The 22,749-nt window shown below is 39.8% G+C and overlaps 2 protein-coding genes across 2 annotated transcripts; one reads left to right on the forward strand and one right to left on the reverse strand.

Annotated features, from left to right (window-relative positions):
- Nucleotides 1–40: 40 nt before the first annotated feature.
- Nucleotides 41–7,317, reverse strand: PSMG2 (proteasome assembly chaperone 2). The gene is made up of 7 exons (XM_071456857.1): nucleotides 7,098–7,317; nucleotides 5,336–5,507; nucleotides 4,516–4,574; nucleotides 3,566–3,684; nucleotides 2,076–2,249; nucleotides 759–879; nucleotides 41–399 (listed from the first exon to the last, which is right to left on the reverse strand). The coding sequence occupies exons 1-7, from the start codon at nucleotides 7,164–7,166 to the stop codon at nucleotides 307–309; spliced, it is 807 nt and encodes a 268-aa protein (XP_071312958.1). The 5' UTR covers nucleotides 7,167–7,317; the 3' UTR covers nucleotides 41–306.
- Nucleotides 7,278–22,299, forward strand: CEP76 (centrosomal protein 76). Its single transcript, XM_071456808.1, has 12 exons — nucleotides 7,278–7,409; nucleotides 8,729–8,884; nucleotides 9,205–9,286; nucleotides 9,648–9,872; nucleotides 10,424–10,609; nucleotides 12,326–12,423; nucleotides 13,512–13,640; nucleotides 16,094–16,285; nucleotides 18,681–18,847; nucleotides 19,723–20,056; nucleotides 21,285–21,502; nucleotides 21,944–22,299. Exons 1-12 carry the CDS (start codon nucleotides 7,347–7,349, stop codon nucleotides 22,080–22,082), a joined length of 1,989 nt encoding a protein of 662 aa, XP_071312909.1. The 5' UTR covers nucleotides 7,278–7,346; the 3' UTR covers nucleotides 22,083–22,299.
- Nucleotides 22,300–22,749: the final 450 nt, after the last annotated feature.

A 22,749-nucleotide genomic window follows, 5' to 3' on the forward strand; every position in this document is an offset into this window, starting at 1 on the left:
TTAAGCTTGTCCATGGCAGTAACACTTAACCAGGGAAAAATTTTGTCAAAAAATATTTTATTAGAAAAAACTTCCAACCAAAGTTACTCAATAAACAACTGTACAAAACATATTTCTTTGGTGAGATTGTGAAAGTTACCTTAATTTCTTTAGCTACCCACATACACAAAAGGAATTTGTTTTAAATAAAGCATTTATGTAGACAGACACCAAAGCAAGCTGCTGCTCCTTGGCAATTACTGTGTAATCACCAGCTCAAGGGACATCTCTGACTGCACACGTGACTCACAGCGAGCTCAGAGCTGATCAGAAGAGGGCAGGTGGGAGACCATTGCCAAAAAGGAGGCGCCAGGAACTCGGTATCTTCCACTGTGAAGAAGGATCTGAGGAATTGTTGCTCTGCAACAAACCCAGGATAATTAAGTTTTAAGTAGTAATGATGTAACTGGGTATTAAAATAATAGGCAGCAGTACAAATGTCAGTGTCATGGTGGGTTGCTTTAAAGAAAGGCACTGGAAGAGAGAACTCAATCAAACCTTTACACAATTTTTGCCCACACCTGTCAAACAGAAGAACTGGTGTTCAGATTTGTTTTTTCAGGTGGGGAAACTCCCTGTGAGATTTTAATACAAATATATATTTTATTTGGCATATTCTTGATGACCAAGAGCCAAAATGAACCCATCTGGACTGAAGAAAAATTAAAATAATGGATATAAAATATGACAGCAAGAACTTTAGATCAAACAGTACTTACTTCACTTTTAATTAGCTGGAGCCATTCATTAAGATAGTTAACAAGAACAAATGCATCAGGGATGTTGTCTCCTTCTGAGCAAAATTTCAGAAGAACTGCCATCTGGATTCCCTCTGAACAGCTGCAACAGAAATGAGCAGGCATTTATATTGAGTTTTTAGATCCACAATAATTATATTTATGTATTAAGAGCAGCAACAACATGCATGTATCTTGTGAAAAGCCAAAACCAAAAAGGAGAAATGTATGTGTATATTCTTTTTCGTCCAGATTTCCTAGATCACATTCTCACACTTCATGCTTTTTTGCTTAGTCTTGAATTTGTTCCTTACTTTGCAAAGCAAGAATCCTACATCTTGCAAGAGTATTCAGGCCTTTTACATACTTAGTTTGTATTTTTGTGCTGGTGAGGTGCCTATACACATCCTTTGATACAATCACTCCTTATCTTTCTGTGTATTTTAAACCAGCAGTTTTGCAGGCTGCATATCAGTACTTCACTCAGAATATTCTCATTTTTTTAATTTAGATATTAAGATGGTTATTTTTAATCGTTTTACCTCAAATCCTGGCAGTGTTTTTCTTTTGCAATTGTATATTGTTTCCATTCTGAAGTCAGTCTAAGTGTAAGCATGGCATTAGTAACTTTGCTGCTGTTGAATGCAACAGTGTGGTCAGGTTAATTAAAAAATAAATAAAAAATAATTAAAAAATAAAAGTCAATTTTCCACCATACACAACACATCTTTTGTAGAGCCACACAGTTGTGTTATAAGTAAGTATTAGTTTCTAAAATTAAAAAACTCAGCTTTCAGCACAACTTCTGATGCATGTACCTTTTAACAAAACCCCCACATCTCATTTTTTTGCTGGCCCTGAAATCTTAACTCATTCATGGTGCTCAGAGTTGTTTGTGGGTTTTTGGGGTTTTTTGTATAACTGACGTTGGAACCATTTGCCTCAGGAAACAGTTTTAGTTAAAGTAGCACAGGTACAGGAATTCTACTATTTACAAATAGTGGTTTGGATATTATCAGATACCAGATTGATTGTGATCATAACTGTAAAGACTTCATTATTTTCCTTTAGCCTATTCCCTTATATTTTTATCTTTTTCTAACTTTATGATTCAGGACTCCCTACTTCTCTTCCTCCTAATTATGCACCTGACCTGAAAAAAATTCTTTTCCTATAAACCCCTGTTCTATAAACAGGACTTTTCTTTTCCTGTAACATAGCAGTTGGTAAGATAATTTTATCCAAGTACTAAAAATAAGACTTCTGACATGTTTCCGTGCTTATCTTTAGGCAACTCACCTCTCAGTAAACAATAGTTTTGTGATGCCACCTCCAGGTATATGCAGAACTTTGTCTGTATCATTTATTCCAGGATAAGCTGCTACTTTTTCCATTTCTTTCCAGTTTAGCTCCTTCATGTGGCCTCCAACTGCTTTCTCCAGATCGGGTGTGAGCAGGTAGCGCAGTGGTGTCCTGGAAACAAGTCAAGGATGCACTCAGTCTGCCAAGGAAGGACTCTGCCCCACTTAGCACTTGTGGCAGACAGAATGTGCCAGCACCGAGGATCTCACACACCTGCAGGGAAGAACTGCTCTGACATTCTCTCCCTCTTCAGATCAAAGTGAGTCTGTGGCCTCAAAGCTGTACAAACTATTCAACTTTATGCCACAAACAGAATTTAGGTACCCTTTCAGGGGCTCAGTTAACTGGCAAGTGCCAAATACATAAGCACCTAAATAGGGAAACTGCTTATGGTTGTTAAAATAATTTCGAAATAAAATGTGCTTTTCATTCAGACAGGAGGTGATTAATTCAAAATCTGTTTGGGTAAACTTAGACTTCACCACAGTACAGTATTTTTAGTAAGCTCACACCACTAATACATTTAGACTTTGGTCAAGGTAAAAGTATTTTCCAAATGCACTACCCTCACTCTTTAGTAAATCTTCTATAAGGGAGTTGTTTTGTGGTGCTGAGGGAGCTGGGAGGGTTTAAATCACAACTTATGACTTAGACCTCATCAAATAACCATCAGTCCCTCTCACTTCATTCCATGTTAGCTGGCCATCCTGCAATTGTATGGATTTACTACTATATCTGGGACATGCATAGATGTATTTCTGCAGCTGTTATCCTCAGGCTCTATAGATGGACAGGGCCTCAAAGGAGGCCCCATGCATCTAGAGAGCCTGAGGATAACAACTGCAGAAATACTGATTTTATTTGTTTCTCATTAAATCACCAGTTATGATGCCCTCAATCATCAAGAAATGCCTGGTTTCTGGATGGGTAATATCTAGTACAAAAATACTGCAACTGCATCCTTGCAGTTGCCTCCCAACAAATAATAACTGATAACTTCCTATAAAAAAAAAAAGAACAACAACTTACTGTACCAAAGAAAACCTTTCAAATGTAGAATGATGACAAAGAGGTCAAAAACACACCACTACTGCAATCAAGTATTAAAAATCTAACCTGTGACCTCTATGTCAGCAGTTAATCCCTGACATTGCCTGCAGCCACAGGAACTTAAAACTGAGGCAGTGCAAGCTGAGTGCAATTTGCTTACAGCTTTTCATTTGATCAGTACATTTGACAGCAGTAACCCAGAAAATTCGGTGACTTATCCTGTAATATGTCATGTTTTAACAATATACTAAGCATTTTATGCACACATGCAAGCAAAACCATCTGCCAGAAATACTCAGGACATAGAAGCAGAGGGAAATATGTCAGTCAAAAAAGCCCAGAAACATCAGTTAGGTCTTTTAAGGACCCAAACATACCCCAGAAGCTGCTCATCATCACGCTGGTATGCGTGGCTGCTGGACAGAAGGACAACGCTGGCACATTTGCTGCTCTTCACCCAAGAAAGCAGGGTTTCACAGAATGGCCTGTACTTGTTCTTCATGCAAAGACACAGACAAAAATGTGAAAAATTTAATGTGTCCTTAACAATACTAGGTTTTACATATAATGTTTAGCACTGATGTAAATTATCCTTCATATCCACTTAAGTCTTCAGCCCCACATATATTATTAGAAAGCAGAGAACTGCCCTGGTTGTTTACTTAAGCAAAACTACACGCAGAATTACAAGAATTATCATTAAGACCATGTCAACAACAACAGTACTACCTGTTTTGTGTGCCATTAATACCAGAGGGAAAAGCTTTAGAGCAAGTTGGGATGGCAGGATCACACAGAATTTTTCCACACTTTGAACTGCTAAAATACTGCGCCACAATTTTTTTTTCTGTCATGGCATTCTGCTTATCTTAAGTTATAGTCACTGCCCAGTTAATGAGTAATACTAAATTCCTCATTATTACCAAATGATTACTGTTAAAATGAATCTAGAATACTATGAAATAATTAAATTGGCATGACACACAAAAATAAAGCTATTACAAAGAACACAGAAAAATAATAAATGTAAAGGAAAAAAATAGACAAAACACAGACCATTTTGTATTTTCATGACTCTAAATAACTAAGGAGATATTTACATTAAAATCTACCAACACAGGCTGCTGTTGTGGGGCATGGAAAAACAAACTGCAGAACTCGATGATGCAAAAAGTCTCAGTGAATGCAGAAATCAGTAAAACTTTACCAACTGCAGAAGGTGTTACAGCATGAAGTAGAAAAATACTTTTGCCAGGCCACTTAGTATTTGCCAGCAGAACTATTCAAACCAAAGGGTGAAGTAAGGACAATCAATGAACATACATACCTTTATAAAAGGTGATCTGATCTGCAGAACTACAAGTTTCTTTGAAGGTAAGGAGTACACTACAAGAAGAAATCATTAAGTCTTGATAAGCAGACACTGAGAAAGAGATCTGGGTTTAAATATATCAAGAATTACCCCATTTACAAACTTCAGGATAATAAACCTTTCAGCTATCAATTCATATGGGAAAGCCTGACAACATCCACTATGTTAAAAACAAGTATTTCTGTGCATTGTACTTTCAGTTGTACTAAATTCAAGGACTGAATTATGGAAGATGTATGAGGATATGCCTCCTGTAATGATTCAGATAATGTATGCATCTTTGCAAAGATTGACAGATTATTCTGAGATTTCTGTGATTTAAAAGGGTAAAAAAAGGAGATACATTGATCAATGTAGGGAAAGAAACTAAGAATTTGTAGGGGGACTGGGAGAAACATTACACAGGGAAAAAGGCAAAGGTATGTAGGAAAGAGGAAGAGTGGATAAGAATCCTTCTAAACCAGAAATTCAACTTGTATTGCAATAATTTATTTTAAATATGTGCACACTTGATATTGCTTTGGATTAACACCACAATTTTGGCTGCACTGCAATGGCTCAAATTCAACATTTCTCACTGGTTCCAAATGTCAAATTGGTTTTTCAAAATAACAACAGGAACGGTTTCCTTTGTGAGGAGTCTGTAGGTTTCTGCAGCTGTTATTACTGACCTTAATTTAAGAACATCAGCAGAATACAACAACCACAAAAAAAGTAAATGTGATGTTCTTGAATCTTATGTCCCTTGCAAATACCTTCAGCATTCAACACCCACCTTCAGCATTTATACTCAGCTCCACTGAGTTTTCCTCTGCTGTTGCATATGGATTATTTCCAACCATTGGCACCAGGCAATCAGTGTAGAAGTAACCAACTTTAGTCATATCAAGTGTGGAAATCACCAGATCTATTGCCAACTGACCGACATTCCCCACGGACACTGCTGGCTGAAGGAACAGAATGAAATTAATTACAGTGTGCTTTGTGGATGGCATAAGGTGCTCTTCAAATAGTGAAAGCTTAAAATCTGCTCAAGCATGATTTCTAAAAGTGGCTGCTCATCCTCTGGCAAAGATGACTATTTCCTACCAGAAGAATTGATAAATATAGGATTTGGTCTCTGTCTGACAAAAAACATCCTGGCCACTTTTGTGAATAATTCTGTCTCATTGTAAACTGAAACAACAGCTTGGAAATTTACCTCTTTTTCCACATTTTTGGATTGAGAGTAGGTAAAAGGCACTCAAGTAACTGATGTGAGACTGGCAAAGCTCACTTGATGTCCAAAGGCAACTCTGGTATTATATATTAAGCCTCTAAATCTCAGACTGACTCATAGACAAGAGTAGGTTGTTCTGCAATTTTTTTTAAGGATAAAAATTATAAGAGTGCCCTTAAATTAATTTCACAGGAATTGCTGCGGGTTATCATCAATCGAGGCAGATACTGACCTAATATGATGGCATGGAAGGAGAAAGTCAAGAGTCTGTGTCCTTCCAAAGAAACTATTACAGGAAGACAACCATAAAACGTTCGGTTGCTTTCCTCTAATTTATAATCAAACCTAAGACTTGCTGCTGCCCATTGGGGAAAGGCAGCGAGTTTGAGGCTGGCAGAAGGTGCGGGGAGCCGCGGCAGCACTGAGTGTCCCTCGCCCTGGCTGGTCCCCAGGTCCCCGGTAGTGCCAGGCGCGGAGCCCGGCAGTGATGTGTTTCCTGCTGCTGGTCAGCTGACCGGGAATGCCTTCCTGTGCAGCCTGCACAGTCATGCCGGGCTCTGCAGCCCTGCCTGGGAAGCGATGGGGTCCCTGAAAATGACGGAGAAATTGACGGCGTTTGTCCCTCCGCAGCCTGCGGTGGAGCTCTCGTCCCACAGCGACATCGTCACCGCGGGCACATGACCTGACCCTGATGTCACACCATGTGTGAAGGCGATAAAAACACTTCCTAAAGCAATCCTAATCCGAGATTTAAATGTAGCAAAATGATGTTTTTAACACTGGAAGCATTTATATATCGCATCTAAATGAAAAAAAAAAATCCTAAGCTTTTATTGCAGTGACAACCCACGGGTGCTGCCAATCCAGTAAAAGCGCATAGGGCGCATCAATTTTTAGAACAACAGCCACATAGCTACAGCTCCGAAATAGCAAATAGCTATTGCTCTAAAATAAAATACAGCTGTTGCAGCTCGGCACGGATCGTCTTGAAGGGGCAAACCCGGGGTTCTGAGGAGGGAGAAGTGGTCAGAAACGGAGAAGACCGCGCTAAGCTCTGCTGCAGACAGAGCCCTCCAAACCCTCTTTTCCCCGGCAGAACACCCCACAGATTCCACACACACCGCCTGCTCTGCGCCTTCTCCGCTTATCCCGCGGCCAAGTACCCAGGGACGACCCTCGGGCAGGGCAGGGAGGGACACCAGAACCCCCCGTGTCCCGTCCCACAGGAGCGGAGCGGAGCCCTCAGCACAGGGACCGGGGGCAGCGACCCCTCAAACCCACCGAGGGCGGGAAAAGGGGAAGCACGAGGGCGACTCACCATGAGCAGAGTGAAGCCTTTAAAGTCGGGGGCGGCCGAGCCCCCGCCGCGGTCGCACGGAATGAACATGCCGGCGGTGAAAGGAGGAGGGAAGCAGGCAGTGAAGGAAGGAAGGAAGGGAAGGAGGAGGGAGGGAAGGAAGGAAGCGGGGCGCGGACGCCGCACCCCCGTGCTGCCGCCAGGGGGCGGTGGCGGCGCTGCCCGCGCTCGCCGCGAGACCGTTGGGGCTCGTTCCCTGGCGGCTCCGCCATGTCGCTGCCGCCGGAGAAAGCCTCGGAGCTGAAGCAGATCATCCACCAGCAGCTGCTCAAGGTGGGACCGGCGCCGGAGAGACTCCCCCTGGCCCTCAGGGAGCTGTGCCGGCCCCCGTGCCGCTGTCACACGGCCGCGGGTGGCCGCAGCGCCCGCTGAGGCGGTGGCGGAGCGCTCCCGCTCCGGCGCCCCGCTTTGTTTTCCCAACTTGGGTCGCTGCAGGTGGTTTCCAGGCGCCGCTTGGTCGCTTTCGTGCTGCTTTTTGAGCGAGGGTCTTGAAACTGGCCGGGAAATAAGTAAGGAGGCTGTAACTCCTGTATCTCTTGTCAGTGCAGTGGTGAATATCCCTGCCTGTCACACAGGAGAACGGGGTTCTTGGACCGAGTCCGAGGAGGCCAACAAGATGATTAGAGGGAGGCAGCTTCGAGGAAAGGCTGAGAGAACTGGGATTGTGCAGCCTGGAGAAGAGAAGGCTCAGTGGAGACTTCATAGCAGCCTTCCAGTACCTGGAGGGAACCTGCAAGAAAGAAGGGGACAGATTTTTTACCGGAGTGTGTAGTGACGGGACAAGGGGAGATGGATTCAAATTGAGAGACAGCAGGTTTAGATTAGATATCAGGAAGAATTTTTCACTGTGATGGGTGCTGAGGCACTGGAGCAGCTTGCCCAGAGAAGTTGTGGATGCCCCATCTCTGGAAGTGTTCAAGGCCAGGCTGGGTGGGGTTCTGGGTGGCCGGATCCAGTGGAAGGTGTCCCTGCCCGTGGCCGGAGCTTTGGAATGAGACGATCTTTAAGGTGTTTTCCAACAAGCCGTTCTGTGATTCTGTTTCAGGTCCCGATGGCTGTGTTCTTAGCATCCTTCCAGTGTGAGAGTCAGCTCTATAAATCCATCTGCTTTCACGGCTCAGATGATGGGCAGACATTCTCAGACTTCCCTTTGAGCATAGGGAAAGCTTGCAAGGGAGAGCTACAACTTTTCTGCCTAACCTATATAAAAGCGTATTTTTTCCCCTTAAAAAATAAGGAAGTATTAAATTAAGCTTGAATTTTGGGGGAGATGAGAAGTTGGAACAGTGGCCATTTTGTAGTTGACAGATTTGCAGACCTTTTTGTAAGGAGGGAAGTTCAAGATGAATTGCTGTCAAAGAGCACTGAAAATGTTTAGGTTTTGTATGCTTGTAATTTTTTTTACTGGGAGAGCTGCTTTTGTAAAATAGTGGCTCATTTGATTAGTTCTGCAAGGATCAATATTTTGGTGTAGTTATTTCTGTGTTCTTAGGAAAACCCCCTAGCCTTACAGCCTACAACTTAATTGGTAAGTTGTACCTGCTGCCATACAGAGGGCTGGTGTTTGTAACACAAAATGAATTTTCTTTCAGATGGATGTCCATGGGAGGATACGAGAAGTTCTTGCTGAGACTATACGAGAAGAGCTGGCACCTGAGCATCAGCAGCTGTCCACGGAAGATCTGATAAGAGCCCTGAGACAGCGGGGAATCATTGATGATGTTATGAAGGAGCTTAAATTTGTAACTGTAAGTAGCTTTTAAAGAGGGGAAATATTTCTGCTTATTCCTCTTACTGACATGGTGTTTTGACAAAGTGAAAGTGTGCTGCTTTTGGAGGTTTGTAAGGACCTTACTGATGTGAGACATAGGAGCAGAGAAGATTAATGCATATGCTGAAATCACTTTGGTGATAGTACTGCACTGAAAATATTTGTTCAGTTTTAGAAGGGAGCATACCTAAGGAATGGCATTCAGATGAAATGGAGGATCCTTTAGTTTTTAGAAGACTGTGGTAAAAGCACTGTTGCATCCTTTGAGTCCTTAAAAAGTCTTAATTGTAATTCCAGGATGTGAATGAAACGGGGAGGACTTCAGCTCCAAAACCATCAACACATTTTGTTGACAGAGAACCACCAGTTTTGAAAAAAAGTATGTTTCTTGTTTATTTAAATGTTGGATCATAGTTTTGAAACAAATTTGAGGTCTATGATTTTTGCACTCTGAATTAGTAATCCAGTATGAACTGGCATAAAGGTGGATGTTTCCTCTGCTTATCCACAGGGAGTTAACTCGTGTAAGCAGCAGCAATCAGTGTTGCATTAAATATGATTTATTATTATTTCATTTACTTTACACTAAGATAACTTCCATATATTTTAAAATCACTTTCTCCTAAGCATGTTTCAAAGAAGTTTCTTTTTTTGCTAGTCTCCTGTTAGCTGATATTTAGCAAATTAATCTTTCTAAGATCTGTTTGTAGTCTCTTCATTTTTATTGCTACGCTTTACAGCTAACATTGACCCAACACGGAGGTATCTTTACCTTCAGGTTTTGGGTGGAAAAGCTTTTCTGGAGCATCTTCAGGAACCAGAGCCTCTGCCTGGCCAGATCTGTTCTACCTTCACTCTGTGTTTACATTTTCGAAACCAGCGCTTCCGTTCCAAACCTGTACCCTGTGCCTGTGAGCCAGATTTTCAGGATGGTTTTCTACTTGAAATACACAAAGATAGCCTAGGTAAGGAATATTATGGGTTTAAAACTGATGGTGTTGGGGTTTTTTCTTACCTAAGAGTTATTGTGAAATATTATTTTGTTATATATTATTTTGTAATATATTATTTTGTTATATATTATTTTGTTTGATATTATTTTGTGGATTTCTTTCCTGGTTTTTGTCATGTTTTCCTGAGGAAACTGATTACTGTATTGGGTTATGCCACTTGTAGATCTTTTTCTGCTCTTGCTCTTTTCCTTCTTTTTCACTCTAAAATAACTTGAAATTGACCAGCTTTATAAATTCTTAAATGTTAATTCCATTTTAATTTTTTGTGTATCTGAACTAGTTGTATAGCAGTACTCAACTACAAAAATCATTTTATCTTCTCTGTAATCTCTCTGTAGCTCTGTCCTAAAATGAGTATGGTTTTAAAGATGGGACCATTGCTTACACTTCTGGACTCGGGATCTTTCTTTATACTTCCTTGCATTTTGTTGCATACTGTTTTAAAATCCTGAGGAGAACTCGGGATGATAATATTATTTCTTATTTTGGTTTAATAATGGCAGGTGATGGAAGCAAGATGGTGGATGCAACCACTATGTTATCTATATGTGACCCAGTGCATATGGTTCTGATCAAGACAGACACATTTGGTGAGACCACACTGGTAGCATCCTATTTCTTGGAGTGGAGGTCTGTCTTGGCTGCAGAGAATGGCGTAACAAATGTTGCTGTGGAACTCCTGGGTGTTGGTAAGGATGAAAAATGAGCGTATTATGATGACTTAAAATATTGGGTACTGAGCTTGCTTACAAGCTTGAAGCAGTATTTTTGATCTAGTTAATTCTTTTCTACAATTCAGATGTAACTGTAAAGTATCCTTAGAAAATGCCTAGAAGACTTAATGGTCAGATTTTTCTGTTACCAAGCTGCTAAAATGAGTATTCCAGATGCCATGTAGAAATGGTCCTCATGTTTGGGAATTCTCACTATTGATTATCTGCAAAATCTGGTTAAGGTGTCAGAAACAAACCAACCAAACAAAAATCCAGTAGTTCATCTCCAGGAATATATCTGATCAGTGCACTGGGGAGTAAAATTGAGTTTGTGTGCCTTTCATAGCAAACCAGTAATTGCTGGAGAAAGGGATCTCTGCTCTGCTTCCATTTATCCCAGTGGCTTGAAGTGTGTTTTCTGAATGGCTTGGTTTAGGTGCTCAGCAGTTAGTACACGTGTCTATTTTTGTGTGTCACTTGTCCCCAGTCCTCTTCTCAGGAGTTCCAACCCAAGTTTTTAGGTTATGATTTAGTGAATAAAGACTAGGTCTCTCATTACTTCCTACAAGACTTTTTACAAGAGCAGGTAATGACAGGACAAGGGGGAATGGATTCAAACTGAATGAGAGTAAATTTAGATTAGATCTTAGGAAGAAATTCTTTCCTGTGAGGGTGGTGAGGCACTGGAACAAGTTGCCCAGAGAAGCTGTGGATGCCACATTCTGAGAAGTGCTCAAGGCCAGGTTGGATGGAACTTTGAGCAGCATGATTTTGTGGAAGGTGTTCCTGCCCATGGTAGGGGGATTGGAAATAGGTGATCTCTCAGATCCCATCCAACCCAGGCCATTCTGATTTTAATTTTCTATAATGAATTGGAAATGCATAACCAATAAGTTGGGTTTAATTCTCAGATGGTTTATGGAGCAAGTTAAATTTAATTCTCATAAGCTTTTTTCCAAGTAATAAGGTATCAGTCCAATAAATCCAGTGCTTTTTCTCCTCTTCAGAATCCTATCATTGTACAAAATGCATCAAGAGCATCAAAGGATGCTTCCATCTCAGATAAACAGATAAACTATTATGCAAGGTTTCCACTGTTTGTATTGCTTATGGACCCATCTGTAATCTGTTTTGTAATGCTTATTGTTGTTTATGTAATCTAAAATTTTCAGGGGGGTTGCTGTTTGTTTGTTTGTTGTTTTGGGGAGTTTTTTCTAAGTTGAATAATTTCTTTGTATGACAGCCAGAGTCCTTCATAATGAATTGTGTCCTGATGAACTCCACTTATTTCCACCTATTTAAATTTGAGCTACTTGTGTAATCAGTAGAAATAGGCACATTTACAGTGTGTGATTCTCTGACTTGATTTTAGATGCCTATTCTAGACATTTCTAGAATGCCAATCTAGAATTCATCTCATATGTCCCAGTACTGGCTGCAAATAGGGCCTTGGATAATTGTCTTGGATGTCGACACCTGTGCTTTTTTTGTATATTATGCTTTCTTATAGCCTCATTTGAGTTTGAAATTTAAGTAAAAATTCCTACTTTGCCTATGTTGAAAGAAGTTTAGTTACTTTTTGTGATTATGTAAGGCTAAAATACATATTTTAATGGTTTGCCCCTGCCTGGCTGAAATAATCTAAGCAAAATGAATATGAGAGAACTGATGAAAATTTATTTCGTTTCAAAGGTACAGAATCAAAGGTTTCTGTTGGTGTTTTAAACATCAGACTGGAAATGTATCCACCGCTTAATAAAACACTTTCTTCAGAAATAACTAGTACTCAAGTAAGTAATTTTGGGGAGGGCTAACTTATTCTTTTGTTGGTGGGGGGGAAGATCACTATAGAATTGTAGATGTTGAGGACTGTGGAGTTTTTGAATGTTTAATACTTCTTTTTTTCTATTAAATTTAAATATAATTCTTTTTTTAAACTGCTTTGTCCATATTGAACATTACTAAAAATATTACTGTCATAGGTTTTTCTAATTACTTGTATCAAAACCTCTGAAGAAAAAAGAAGGATGCAATATATCTAATTTTCTTCAAGTAGTATATATGCTTTCTTGCTCTTTCCCATGTGAAACAGTAATTTCAAGTTAGCTGTTCCACTTGGAAAGCCAGTAAATGTTGGCCTGAAGGTGCATGCAGATATTTTTCTGCACATTAAAATCCAAGCAATCCTTCTGTGCAGAAATGCATTACTTAAAATGAACAGTACTTCAGTCAAGCCTAATATATGAACCTACAAACAAGAAATACAGCTTGAAGTTTTTCCTAATTGGATTTCCATTTAAAAATACTATGGATTTGCATGATACACTTAAAATGTTAAGCTTTATTTTACATATGGTGTTAATGTACTTATTGCGTATGATTCCTTGAGAGGCTGCCTAGAACAAAGGCTAGACAGTGTTAAAGGAATAAAGTAGGTATTTATTAAAAGGCCTTTAAAGGTTACACCTTGGGCAGTGCAAGAGCCCAGCCATGGCTACACCCAAGATGGACACTGGGTCACGAATTCTCACACTTTTATAAGTTCTGGTCCATTTACATATTGGGGTTAATTATCCAGTTACAGCTTCAGGTTATGAAGCCCCATCTTCTCAGATTGCTTTTCTCAGTTCACTGTTTGTACTTTTTGGGCCTGAAGCTGCAACAGTGACCTTGGTTCTCAGGCTGGAAAAGGATTGTTTTGTCTAACTACCCTGTGAAGAGAACTTGCAAACGCTTTATAGGAAGTTCAGAGTTATATACTAATGCAGTATAGAATCTGGAAAATATGAAACTTAAAACGTTAGGCATCATTCATGGGCTTTTTTCTCCTGGTTGGAGTTAGTATGTGCAAGATTGTTTTTTTTATTCCTACCTACAGTTCACTTTGGAACGTCAGAAAACAGCAGAAAAAGAACGCTTATTTCTTGTGTATGCTAAGCAGTGGTGGAGAGAATACCTGCAGATCAGGCCTACCCACAATGCAAGGCTGGTAAAGATCTTTGCACAGGTTGTACATTTTACAAATAGACCAATCCTTTCTTTAAGTTATCTTTTGATTTTATTTTGAACTTCATGCATACGTGATATCTGTATAGATTTATGATGTGCTTATGTTTGGGTCAGGGCTAAATGTGGTGTATCTTCCAAAAAAATGAAATTTGTAAGGATTGAACTTCTGTTTGTCTATTGAAGCTTAAGAGAATGATACAGACAGGAGGATTGCTCTGACTACTTTTGATGTACCAAATTAAAAAGCCTGTTCAGTCTTGTCCTTGAAAACTCACAAATGTCAGAGACTTAGGTGATCTGTACAAACTATTTCAGATAAGTTTTGTACCAGATAAAACAATTACAAAAAATTGACTTCCTAGATGTATTAGAGCAGATCCTCAAAACATTTGAACTCTGCAATGCAATCTCTCTGGTTTATGTCACACAACAACTACAGTCATAATTACTTGAGTCTGATAAGTTACTGTATCAGTTACTCCTCAGTAACTGTTCCTCGGTGAAAGGAATGTTATGATCCTTGCATTTTTCACGCTGTGAATTTACCCTGCATAGTAGCAATTTTCCTACCACAGTAACTTCTTATCTCAGAGCAGTGTCCTGAAGGGATCTGTGCCTCCTCTTGAGTGAGGCAACAGCGTCCCTTCTGGCTGTGCCCGGAGTGCACAGGAATGATGAAAACTTCCCAATCCCAGCCAGCAGCTGAGCCTCCATCCTGGCACTCTCTCACTCCTCATCAGCGGGATGGGGGCAAGAATAAAAACTGCAAAAGCAAGGAAAACTTCATGTGTTGGGAGAAAGGTGGCTTAGTAACAGAAAGCAAGGAAGGAAGGAAGGGAGGGAAAACATTGATACAAAGACAGTCAGTCCCCTTCTCCCAGAGCAGACAGATGCCCCAATAGTCTCCAAGCAGGGGCAAGTTTAGAAGAAGTCTGTTCCCCACCCTCACTGTTTTTATTGCTGAGCATGCCACTGTATGGCATAGAATATCTCTTTGGTCAGATCAGGTCAGCTTTCCTGGCTGTGTCCCCTTCCAGCTTTTTGTCCAGCTGAACCCACAACTGTGTGGTGGCAGAATGAGAAGCAGAGGTGGCTGTGATCCTATACAAGCCCTGCTCAGCAGCAGCAGCTAAAACCCTGGGGTGTTCACAGCACTGTTTGGGTCACAGATCTAAAACACAGCACTATGAGGGCTACTGTGAAGAAAACAAACTCCCTTCCAAACAGACCCAATACAAAGGCTAAAGGGTTTCAGGGCAGGGTATAAAGAGAAACAAGTCTATAATTAAATAGGATAGGAACTAGGCCCCTGCTAGTTTAGTACCTATATAGAGCTTATCTTGAGTTTCCCATTGGCCGTAGCAAATCTTAGTAAAACTTTCTGGGAACAGAAATGAGTTAATTAGATTAGTTTGATAATGTAGTTACCATCAGGTTTCAGATGAGTAATGCAAAACAGGCATTATACAAATGAGACAAAATTTAAAAATAAATCCTGCCTGTGGGGTTTTTTTAAATTGCTTTTGAGCTGTGAAATAGTTTTCAACAGGATTCCAGTCAGCCTCAAATAAATGCTTTTTTTCCATCAGCTTGCTGGAAAAGCATGACAAAGCCTTAACGGGGACAATGTGTGACTACAGTAAAAATATGAGACCATAATCTCCTGAAGCTGCAGAGATTCAAAAGGCTTTGATCCCTTTTAAAATATATATGAGCATGAAAGTACCAGTTTAGCCCAGTGAGGAACAGAAGTCCTCTATGTTCCTTGAAATAGTTTTAATAGATGATAATCATAGTATTTGCCTGCAGCATGTAATAAAACAGATTTTTAAAAGTCATCTTATTTTTTCATTTTTACAAGAACTTAGAAATTCTTAGTATTATTGCTTAGTTTAGATCTAGTTACTAGATCTAGTTGCTTAATAGATCTAGTTACTTCATTTTGAGTAATTTTTATTGCTTGCTTGTGTTATGAAAAGAGATATTCAAATTTAGAAGCAAATAGACACCTTTTTAACTCTAGAATCAGTTGTTGAATGTTTTAATGTTTTTGGGGGAGGGTTTTTTTGTGGTCGTTGTGGAATTTGGTGTGTGAGATTTGTTCTGGCTTGTTTTTATACTTGATGATAATGTGGAAATTGACAGTAAGTAGAGAATAAACAGTTCCTCACCCATTTGAGAAAATTAATTGCAGCCTGTGCTGTTCCTGGTTTTCAGACATTTAGTCCAGAATGCCCTGTGAGTGACAGAGCCCCACTGAAATCTGTGATGTCTCGAAATGAATGGTCTTAGTGGTCTTGCGTCCTAATTCTGGGGGTATTTTCGTGTCTTACTGTTTCTGAGTGATACTTACTCCAGGGAGGATACATCCCAGAGGAAGAACAATCTAAGCTCAGATTAACGTTTCTGGGACACTTTCGCGCTGGCGAATAACCCCGTTTCCATGTTCAGGACGAGAACGGGGCGAACCGGCCGGTGTGTTCGTTCGTGCGGCCCCTGCGGGCCGGGCGGCTGCTGGACACGCCGCGGCAGGCAGCGCGCTTCGTCAGCGTCCTGGGCCACGAGAGAGCGCCCGTCATCGGCGGCGGCGGCGGCAAGCAGGAGCAGTGGTGCACGCTGCTCGCCTTCCTGTGCCGGAACAAGGTGCGTGACTGTGCCCTGCTGTGGCACTGCGGGGCTGGTGGCCTGCTCTAACCCAAGGCAGCAGGTTAAAACAGGCTGCAAATGCATGCATTAAAATCAGATTTGGGTGGTTCTGTTGCAGTTGCCCTTGAGGTGTTTTTAAGGAGAAACAGGTGATAAATAGTAGACAAGTGTTGTATTGCACTAAATAGTTTATTTAGTTGTTGTTTTGCACTGGATGATTCAAAATGTGTACTGAGTATGTTATGTCTTGTAGATTGTTATTTCCCTTCTCCCGTCGCATGGTCTTTCCCTCATCCACCCCTCTGCTGTACCCCCTGGTGGTCTGGCCCCTCGCCCCTCCTCAATGCCATCCCATTGGCTGCCCCCATTCCTCGGGTATAAAAGTCCCCTGCACCAAGGCAATGCTCTCTTTTCCACCTGGAAGGTTGCTGGAGCTTGAAGTGTCTCTTCCCAAGCTAATGCCACTCGTCCCCAAGTGGAGAAGAGCGTTTCTTGTCTTTTGCTTCCGTCTATGTGAGACTGTGTGAGCCAGGGTCCATAGCTAGCCAGAGTGGACTCAAAACAACAGCCCGAGAGACACGGATTCTTACAGACAAGAAGGCTTTGGAGCAGACTTCCTTTACTACTGTACTTGGGGTCCATTTGTCAATGCATATCTTTGACACTGAAATTTCATCTCTTCTGTTGCATTTCTAAGAACACTTATTGTCATCCAATGAATCCCTGCTACTGTGCAGGACACTAGTTAAAATTCTGGACTAATCCAGGAAGAGTAGAAAAAGTCTCTTTAGTCTCTTTTGTTGATTTGATGGGTTTTTTTTTTGTTGGTTTTTGTTTTGGTTTTGTTTTGGATTTGTGGTTTTTTTTTTTTTTTCAATAGATGGACTGAAATATGCTGATGGTTTTTATGTTCCATTTTTGCAAGACAGGAATCTTCACTAGATGTTTCAGCCTGTTTCTTGCTGGTCTGACATTTGTATCATATGACTCTAATCAAAAAGCAAATCAAATTGTAACTGGTTCTAATTTATAGCTCTTCTGTTTTATGAGCAGAAGTACCAGTGATCACTACTGATACCTCTTTGGAGTGGTCAGTGCTTTTCATTGCCATGGAGATACTTCCACCTTCAAAAATTACATCACTGATGTGTTTGCATTTAAAAGATGTGTTCAGGGCAGCAGAAGCTGTATCCCAGATTTTAGACCTGCCTCCAAGACCACGTAGAACAGGCATTGGCTATTGTCTCTGAATATCAGATGATGCATAGGTGCCCTATAAAGGCAGCTCTGGCTGCTCACTGGCTTTCAGATGGAGATGGCAGTAGGGACTTTGAGGACTGCTGTGTTTGGAGGCACAGAGAAAGGTGTTCCTTCAAGGCAGAAATGGAAAACTGCATGGAAAATAACTGAATTTAGTCCCTGAGACACCAGACACCATTATTTTTCTTGTGGAAAGTTGTATAGTCTTATTAAAATAACAGAGGTTCACTACAGACTTGTTTAAACTTACCTTTCTGCATATTTCACTTTTATACTGTGGTAGGGCGAGATTGTGTTGTTTTGATACATCCAAGAACTCTGAATTTTACATTTTCAACATTCTGAATAGTTATTTGACTAAAAAGCCTTACTGTTCTGCTTCTGAATGCTGTACTTTGTGTTATGAAGCCTTCATTGTTTGAGCAATTTTTGTTCTTACTTTACAGCTAACAATTGTAAAGAGCTCGAGAGACAAAAGATATTAGACATTGCATTTGGAAATTGTTTTCTGTGAATTATCAGTGGTAGTAATGTGTTTATGAGATAAATGTTTTCCTGACTGAAGGAAAAAAACAGCTGCACATGATTCCCAGCTGTTTTACAGTTAGATCTGTGGGGGGCCTTGTTTTATCTTTGTCTAGTTTCTGAAGATTGACAGCACATTCAAGAAGGTGAAATACCAGTAGAATTACATTTTATTAAGTGAAAAAATTCCTAACTGTGTAAAAATACTGCGTAATTTCTAGTCTTACCTCAGGTGTTTGCCTTATATATATTTTTACATTTAATTAGAACATTGTTTTTTGTTGTCATGGTCAATAGATTCTGGTTTTGGGTTTCTTGAAGGTATCTCTGTAATCATAAGAAATATTTCCCAGTGTTAATCATACACTATACTTGAACAAACATTATCAACAGTCTATCATTAGAACATTAATTTTAAACTCATTTATTCTATTACAGAAAACCAAAACTTATCTAGTTTAAATAGTAAAATCCTGACTTTTGATACATTCTTTAGATAAATAGGAGATTAACATAACTTGTTAAATGGTGGTTTGATAAATACCACTATTTTATTTCTTTAAGGTTTTATTATTAATAATAATATTTATTGATATTTACTGTCTAGGGTGACTGTGAAGACCATGCTAATCTTCTGTGTAGTCTTCTTCTTGGGTTTGGATTGGAAGCCTTTGTGTGTGTTGGAACAAAAGCAAAAGGAGTCCCCCATACTTGGGTAATGACTTGTGGATCTGATGGAACAATTACATTTTGGGAGAGCTTAACAGGACATAGGTGAGTAAAAAGAATATAAGAAAACAGAACAGTGTATTTTGAGGTTTGTGTAGGGTATTTCTGCTCTTGTGGGTTTTTTTAAATCTTCATATCCTGTCATGTAATCCAGGTGATGTTTGTCTTTGAATTTTTTTTCTGTCTAGTGCTTTTGCTTGGAAAATAACTGATTCAGTGTGAGGGGAAGTATTTCATCGGTTTGTAATATATTAGTGTCCTTAATACTGTATGGTAATTGTTTTGTGTCTTATGGCAGCTGATTGCCATCAATGTTACTGCTGCAATCATTTGTAAAGGAGATGAAATCTGACATGATTGTTTAGGAACCCATATTTTTTGCATGATTTCATCAGTGAAATCAGTGTTGCATTACTTTTTTTCCCCCTGAAGAAATCTCTCTGAGTTCTCTGAGATTTTCCCTTGGCTTGAGTCATTTCAGAAGGGCACATGTAGTTGTTTGGTGTACTAAAGGTTCTGAAACATGTTCTTTCCAGTGTTCAAAACAAGCAATTCTCTTTTGCCACTGTTTGTGTATCCTGTGATTAGCCTTTGCAGGTGTATTTCCCTAAATGTGATGAATAGCAGGGAAACTGTATGAGCATGTTCTTATAGTTGCAAAATTTAACTGTTTGATTAAACAGCTTATTTTTCTAGATTTAAAGACTAAAAATGATGTAGTATTTGGTTGTATATTATGCCTCCAAAGCGTATACAATAACATTTCTGTAAACAAATTAATGCCATTTTGGGTGGAAAAGTTAATGACAAACTTGGCTTGTATTTTTAAAGGAAAAATGGCTGTACCTGTGCCATCCAAATATTCTTTACCTTGCCTTGAAAGAAGTTGTATTAATGAGAAATTGAATCTTTTTGAGTAGGTACATCCACAGACCTATCAACCCTGATGACCCTCCCCTAGCTGAGCAACCCAAGCCACTGTATCCATACCGCACAATTGGTTGTATCTTCAACCATGAGAAGTTCCTTGGAAATTGCCAGCCCTCTGATGCTGTGGAGGTGTGTGTGTTTGACCTGCATGATGAATCCAAATGGAAACCCATGAGTGGAGAAGCAATAAAATCTGTATGTGCTCCTGGAGCAACGTCTTCAGTTCCCCCTTTTCCTCCTCTGTGTGCTTCTACAATAGATGCTGCTGTGACAAGCAACGAGATGGAAGTGCAGCTGAGGATACTGGTCTCTGAACACAGAAAGGTGAGAAAGATTGGCAGTGATCTGTCATGGTAACAGAGGTTCTTGTGTTAATTGTGTACTTGTTTTGGATAGCCATTTGCTAGTTCACATACTTGTATCTTTGCAATGTGTTTTCCGTCAGCTTTTGCAGAAATGTGATATGGGAAAAGTGAAACAACTGAAAAAAAATGTTTGGGAAGACTGTAATAAACTGTTTTAGACTATTATTTGCAGTGGTGATCCACAGCCTCATGTGTGGGCTTTTCCCCCCACCCTGCCTTTGCCCCTCATTCTGGGTCTGTGATCTTCAGCTTACTGACACCTGCAGACCACCCATGAGGGGTCTCTAAAAGCACCAGGAAGATGAAATCTAGTTATTAGTGGGCTTTGCCAATCCAGCACAAATGTTTCTGGTTCCTAGTTAAAAGCAGGCTTTCAGCTTTCATGATCTTACTCTGACTGCTTTACAAAATCTGAGATACTTTTAGAAGTTAGTTTTGTCCTTTACCAGGATTTTTACAAGGCATAATGTGCCAGAAATGATACTTCTTGTGCTGGACGTGAAGGCAACGATATTTTAAGTCCCTGTTAGCTTATGTCTGTTTTTAAGGAGTTTTTTTGATTGTTTCTGTTTTATCTCCCCACACAATGCTCAGCCTTTAGGGTAGCAAAGTAATTCTCAGAGTATGAGTCTGATGCAGTGTTGAATACATACATAGAAGATTTTTCTACTTCTTTGCATTTGGGATGCTGGGAGGAAGGTGCATGTACATGGTGGGAAGATAGATGGTAGAAAGAAGGTGCCTTTGTGTTTCGGGGAGCTGTTGTGCATCATTTTTTCAGAAAGGGTTTTCCATGAGACATTTGAAAAAATGTCAGGTGAATCTTAGTTGATATTTTCCATAGTTTTGCTGTGTATTTATGCATATCTTCTTACATTTCATATCGAGACGTTGTAGCTGAAACATCTGGTTTCAACTCTGCTGACCTTATGTTTTAGTCTAATAGTTTAACTTCATTCCTTGATAAATGTTTGACACTTGTGGTGTCACTTGCTTCTGGTGGTGGTGTTGCTGCTCCTAGTTGGTGTGTGAGTCAATACACCAATCTCACTGCTTCATGAATTCACTGCCATTAAGTACCAATACAAAGATTCTTGGATTTATTTTAATCTATACAGTAGGCAAGTTTAGGCATATCCTGATGTACCTTCTGCACAGCTCTCATTGTTCTGTGACTTGCCTCCCAGGATCTTGGCCTTTCAACTGTTTGGGATGACCAGCTGTCCTATCTGTTGTCACAAGCATTAGCAGCCTATGAGCTGGAGCGCACAACAGGTGTTTCTGCAGGGAATGAGGAGTTTCAGGATGCCGTAAGGAGAGCGGTACCTGATGGTCACACCTTCAAAGGGTTTCCCATCCATTTTGTGCACAGGAATGCCAGGAGAGTATTTGCCACCTGTCTTAGGTAAGTCTAAGTGTAAAGATACAGGTATATGTTAAAACTAAATAGTTTATTTTTTTTAATAATGAATTTTAAAGAAAATGAATTTCCTTAGGTTAGAGCTGGAGGAAGAGCGGTGTGGTGTGTGTAATGGATCATGAGGTACAGAGCTTTTAGGTTATGTTGGTGATTCAGTGGTGATAGACTTCTTGTGTATTAAATTGAAGAATGAGGAGTTAATTTAATTTCTCTGTACCTCTTAAAAATGATGAGTGGTGGTGTCATTTTCCTCCAAGGCAACAGCCCTTGCACTATAGAACGATATTATCATTTGTAATGACAAACTCATGATATTCATTTTTACTTAAATGCTAGTCACACTTTAAAAAATTGCACAATGTAATTAAAAGCTTCAACAATATCTTAGGATTGTCTGTTACTCTTGTGCTTCTTTTTGTCATATAGGTCTCCTTTTTGTGAAGAAATAATCTGTTGTAGGGGAGACCAAGTGCGACTTGCAGTTCGTGTACGAGTGTTTGCATACCCTGAATCTGCGTGTGCTGTTTGGATTATGTTTGCTTGTAAATACCGCTCTGTCCTTTGAAAAAATCTCAAATTGTTCATACCTTTTTAGTGCTGCAAAATAATGTATGTGGGTGTAAAATGATTCCATTAAAAACGAATATAGTATTTTATATAAATGCCACTGATTTTGAACACCACAATGTGTGTATTGAAGGGGATTGTGTACACAGTAATGATTGTATTTATAAAGAGAATTTATTCTTTGTAATAAAAGTTACTTTTTATATTTATAGAAATGTGAGTCATGTAACTAAAATGTGTCCAAAAAACATTGGCTTGTTTTTGCAGTTCTGAATTGGTTTAAAAGTTTGTTTAGGGCTGCTTTACCTCTGCAGAGTAAGAGACTCTTTTCTACCTCACCTGTTCCTGTAATGTACAGTGTGTACTTTGTGAGTGACTGAGATCCAGAAATACTGATGTTTAGGCATGTGTCCTTCAGACAACAAAATTTATTTCTGCCTCTCGTGGATCTTACAGTAACTTTTGCATTCAGCTTCTGAGAGCAGTTCATTCAGATAAAGGTAAACTTGTTAATCTGTGAATTTAATAATATATGGATTTATTTCAAAAATAATCATTAAGACTTGGATACCTGAAGATGTGAATAGCTATGATGGGTTAGATAAAGTAGTTAAACCTGATGCCTTTTGCCTCTTGTTACCTTAAGAAGTTTCTGAGGTAGAAGT

The sequence above is a fragment of the Agelaius tricolor genome, unplaced genomic scaffold (genome assembly GCF_023055355.1).
Source record: "Agelaius tricolor isolate 1412-34295 unplaced genomic scaffold, bAgeTri1.0.p SCAF_2, whole genome shotgun sequence".
NCBI classification, from domain to species: domain Eukaryota; kingdom Metazoa; phylum Chordata; class Aves; order Passeriformes; family Icteridae; genus Agelaius; species Agelaius tricolor.

Excerpts from the sequence above, each read along its gene's own strand:
- PSMG2 (XM_071456857.1), bottom strand. The coding sequence starts at position 7,166 with ATGTTCATTCCGTGCGACCGCGGCGGGGGCTCGGCCGCCCCCGACTTT. Across the intron at positions 5,508-7,097 it reads AAGGCTTCACTCTGCTCATG|CCAGCAGTGTCCGTGGGGAA; the intron begins GTGAGTCGCCCT and ends CTGTTCCTTCAG. Across the intron at positions 2,250-3,565 it reads GATGATGAGCAGCTTCTGGG|GACACCACTGCGCTACCTGC; the intron begins GTATGTTTGGGT and ends ACTTGTTTCCAG.
- CEP76 (XM_071456808.1), top strand. The coding sequence starts at position 7,347 with ATGTCGCTGCCGCCGGAGAAAGCCTCGGAGCTGAAGCAGATCATCCAC. Across the intron at positions 7,410-8,728 it reads TCCACCAGCAGCTGCTCAAG|ATGGATGTCCATGGGAGGAT; the intron begins GTGGGACCGGCG and ends ATTTTCTTTCAG. Across the intron at positions 8,885-9,204 it reads AGGAGCTTAAATTTGTAACT|GATGTGAATGAAACGGGGAG; the intron begins GTAAGTAGCTTT and ends TTGTAATTCCAG.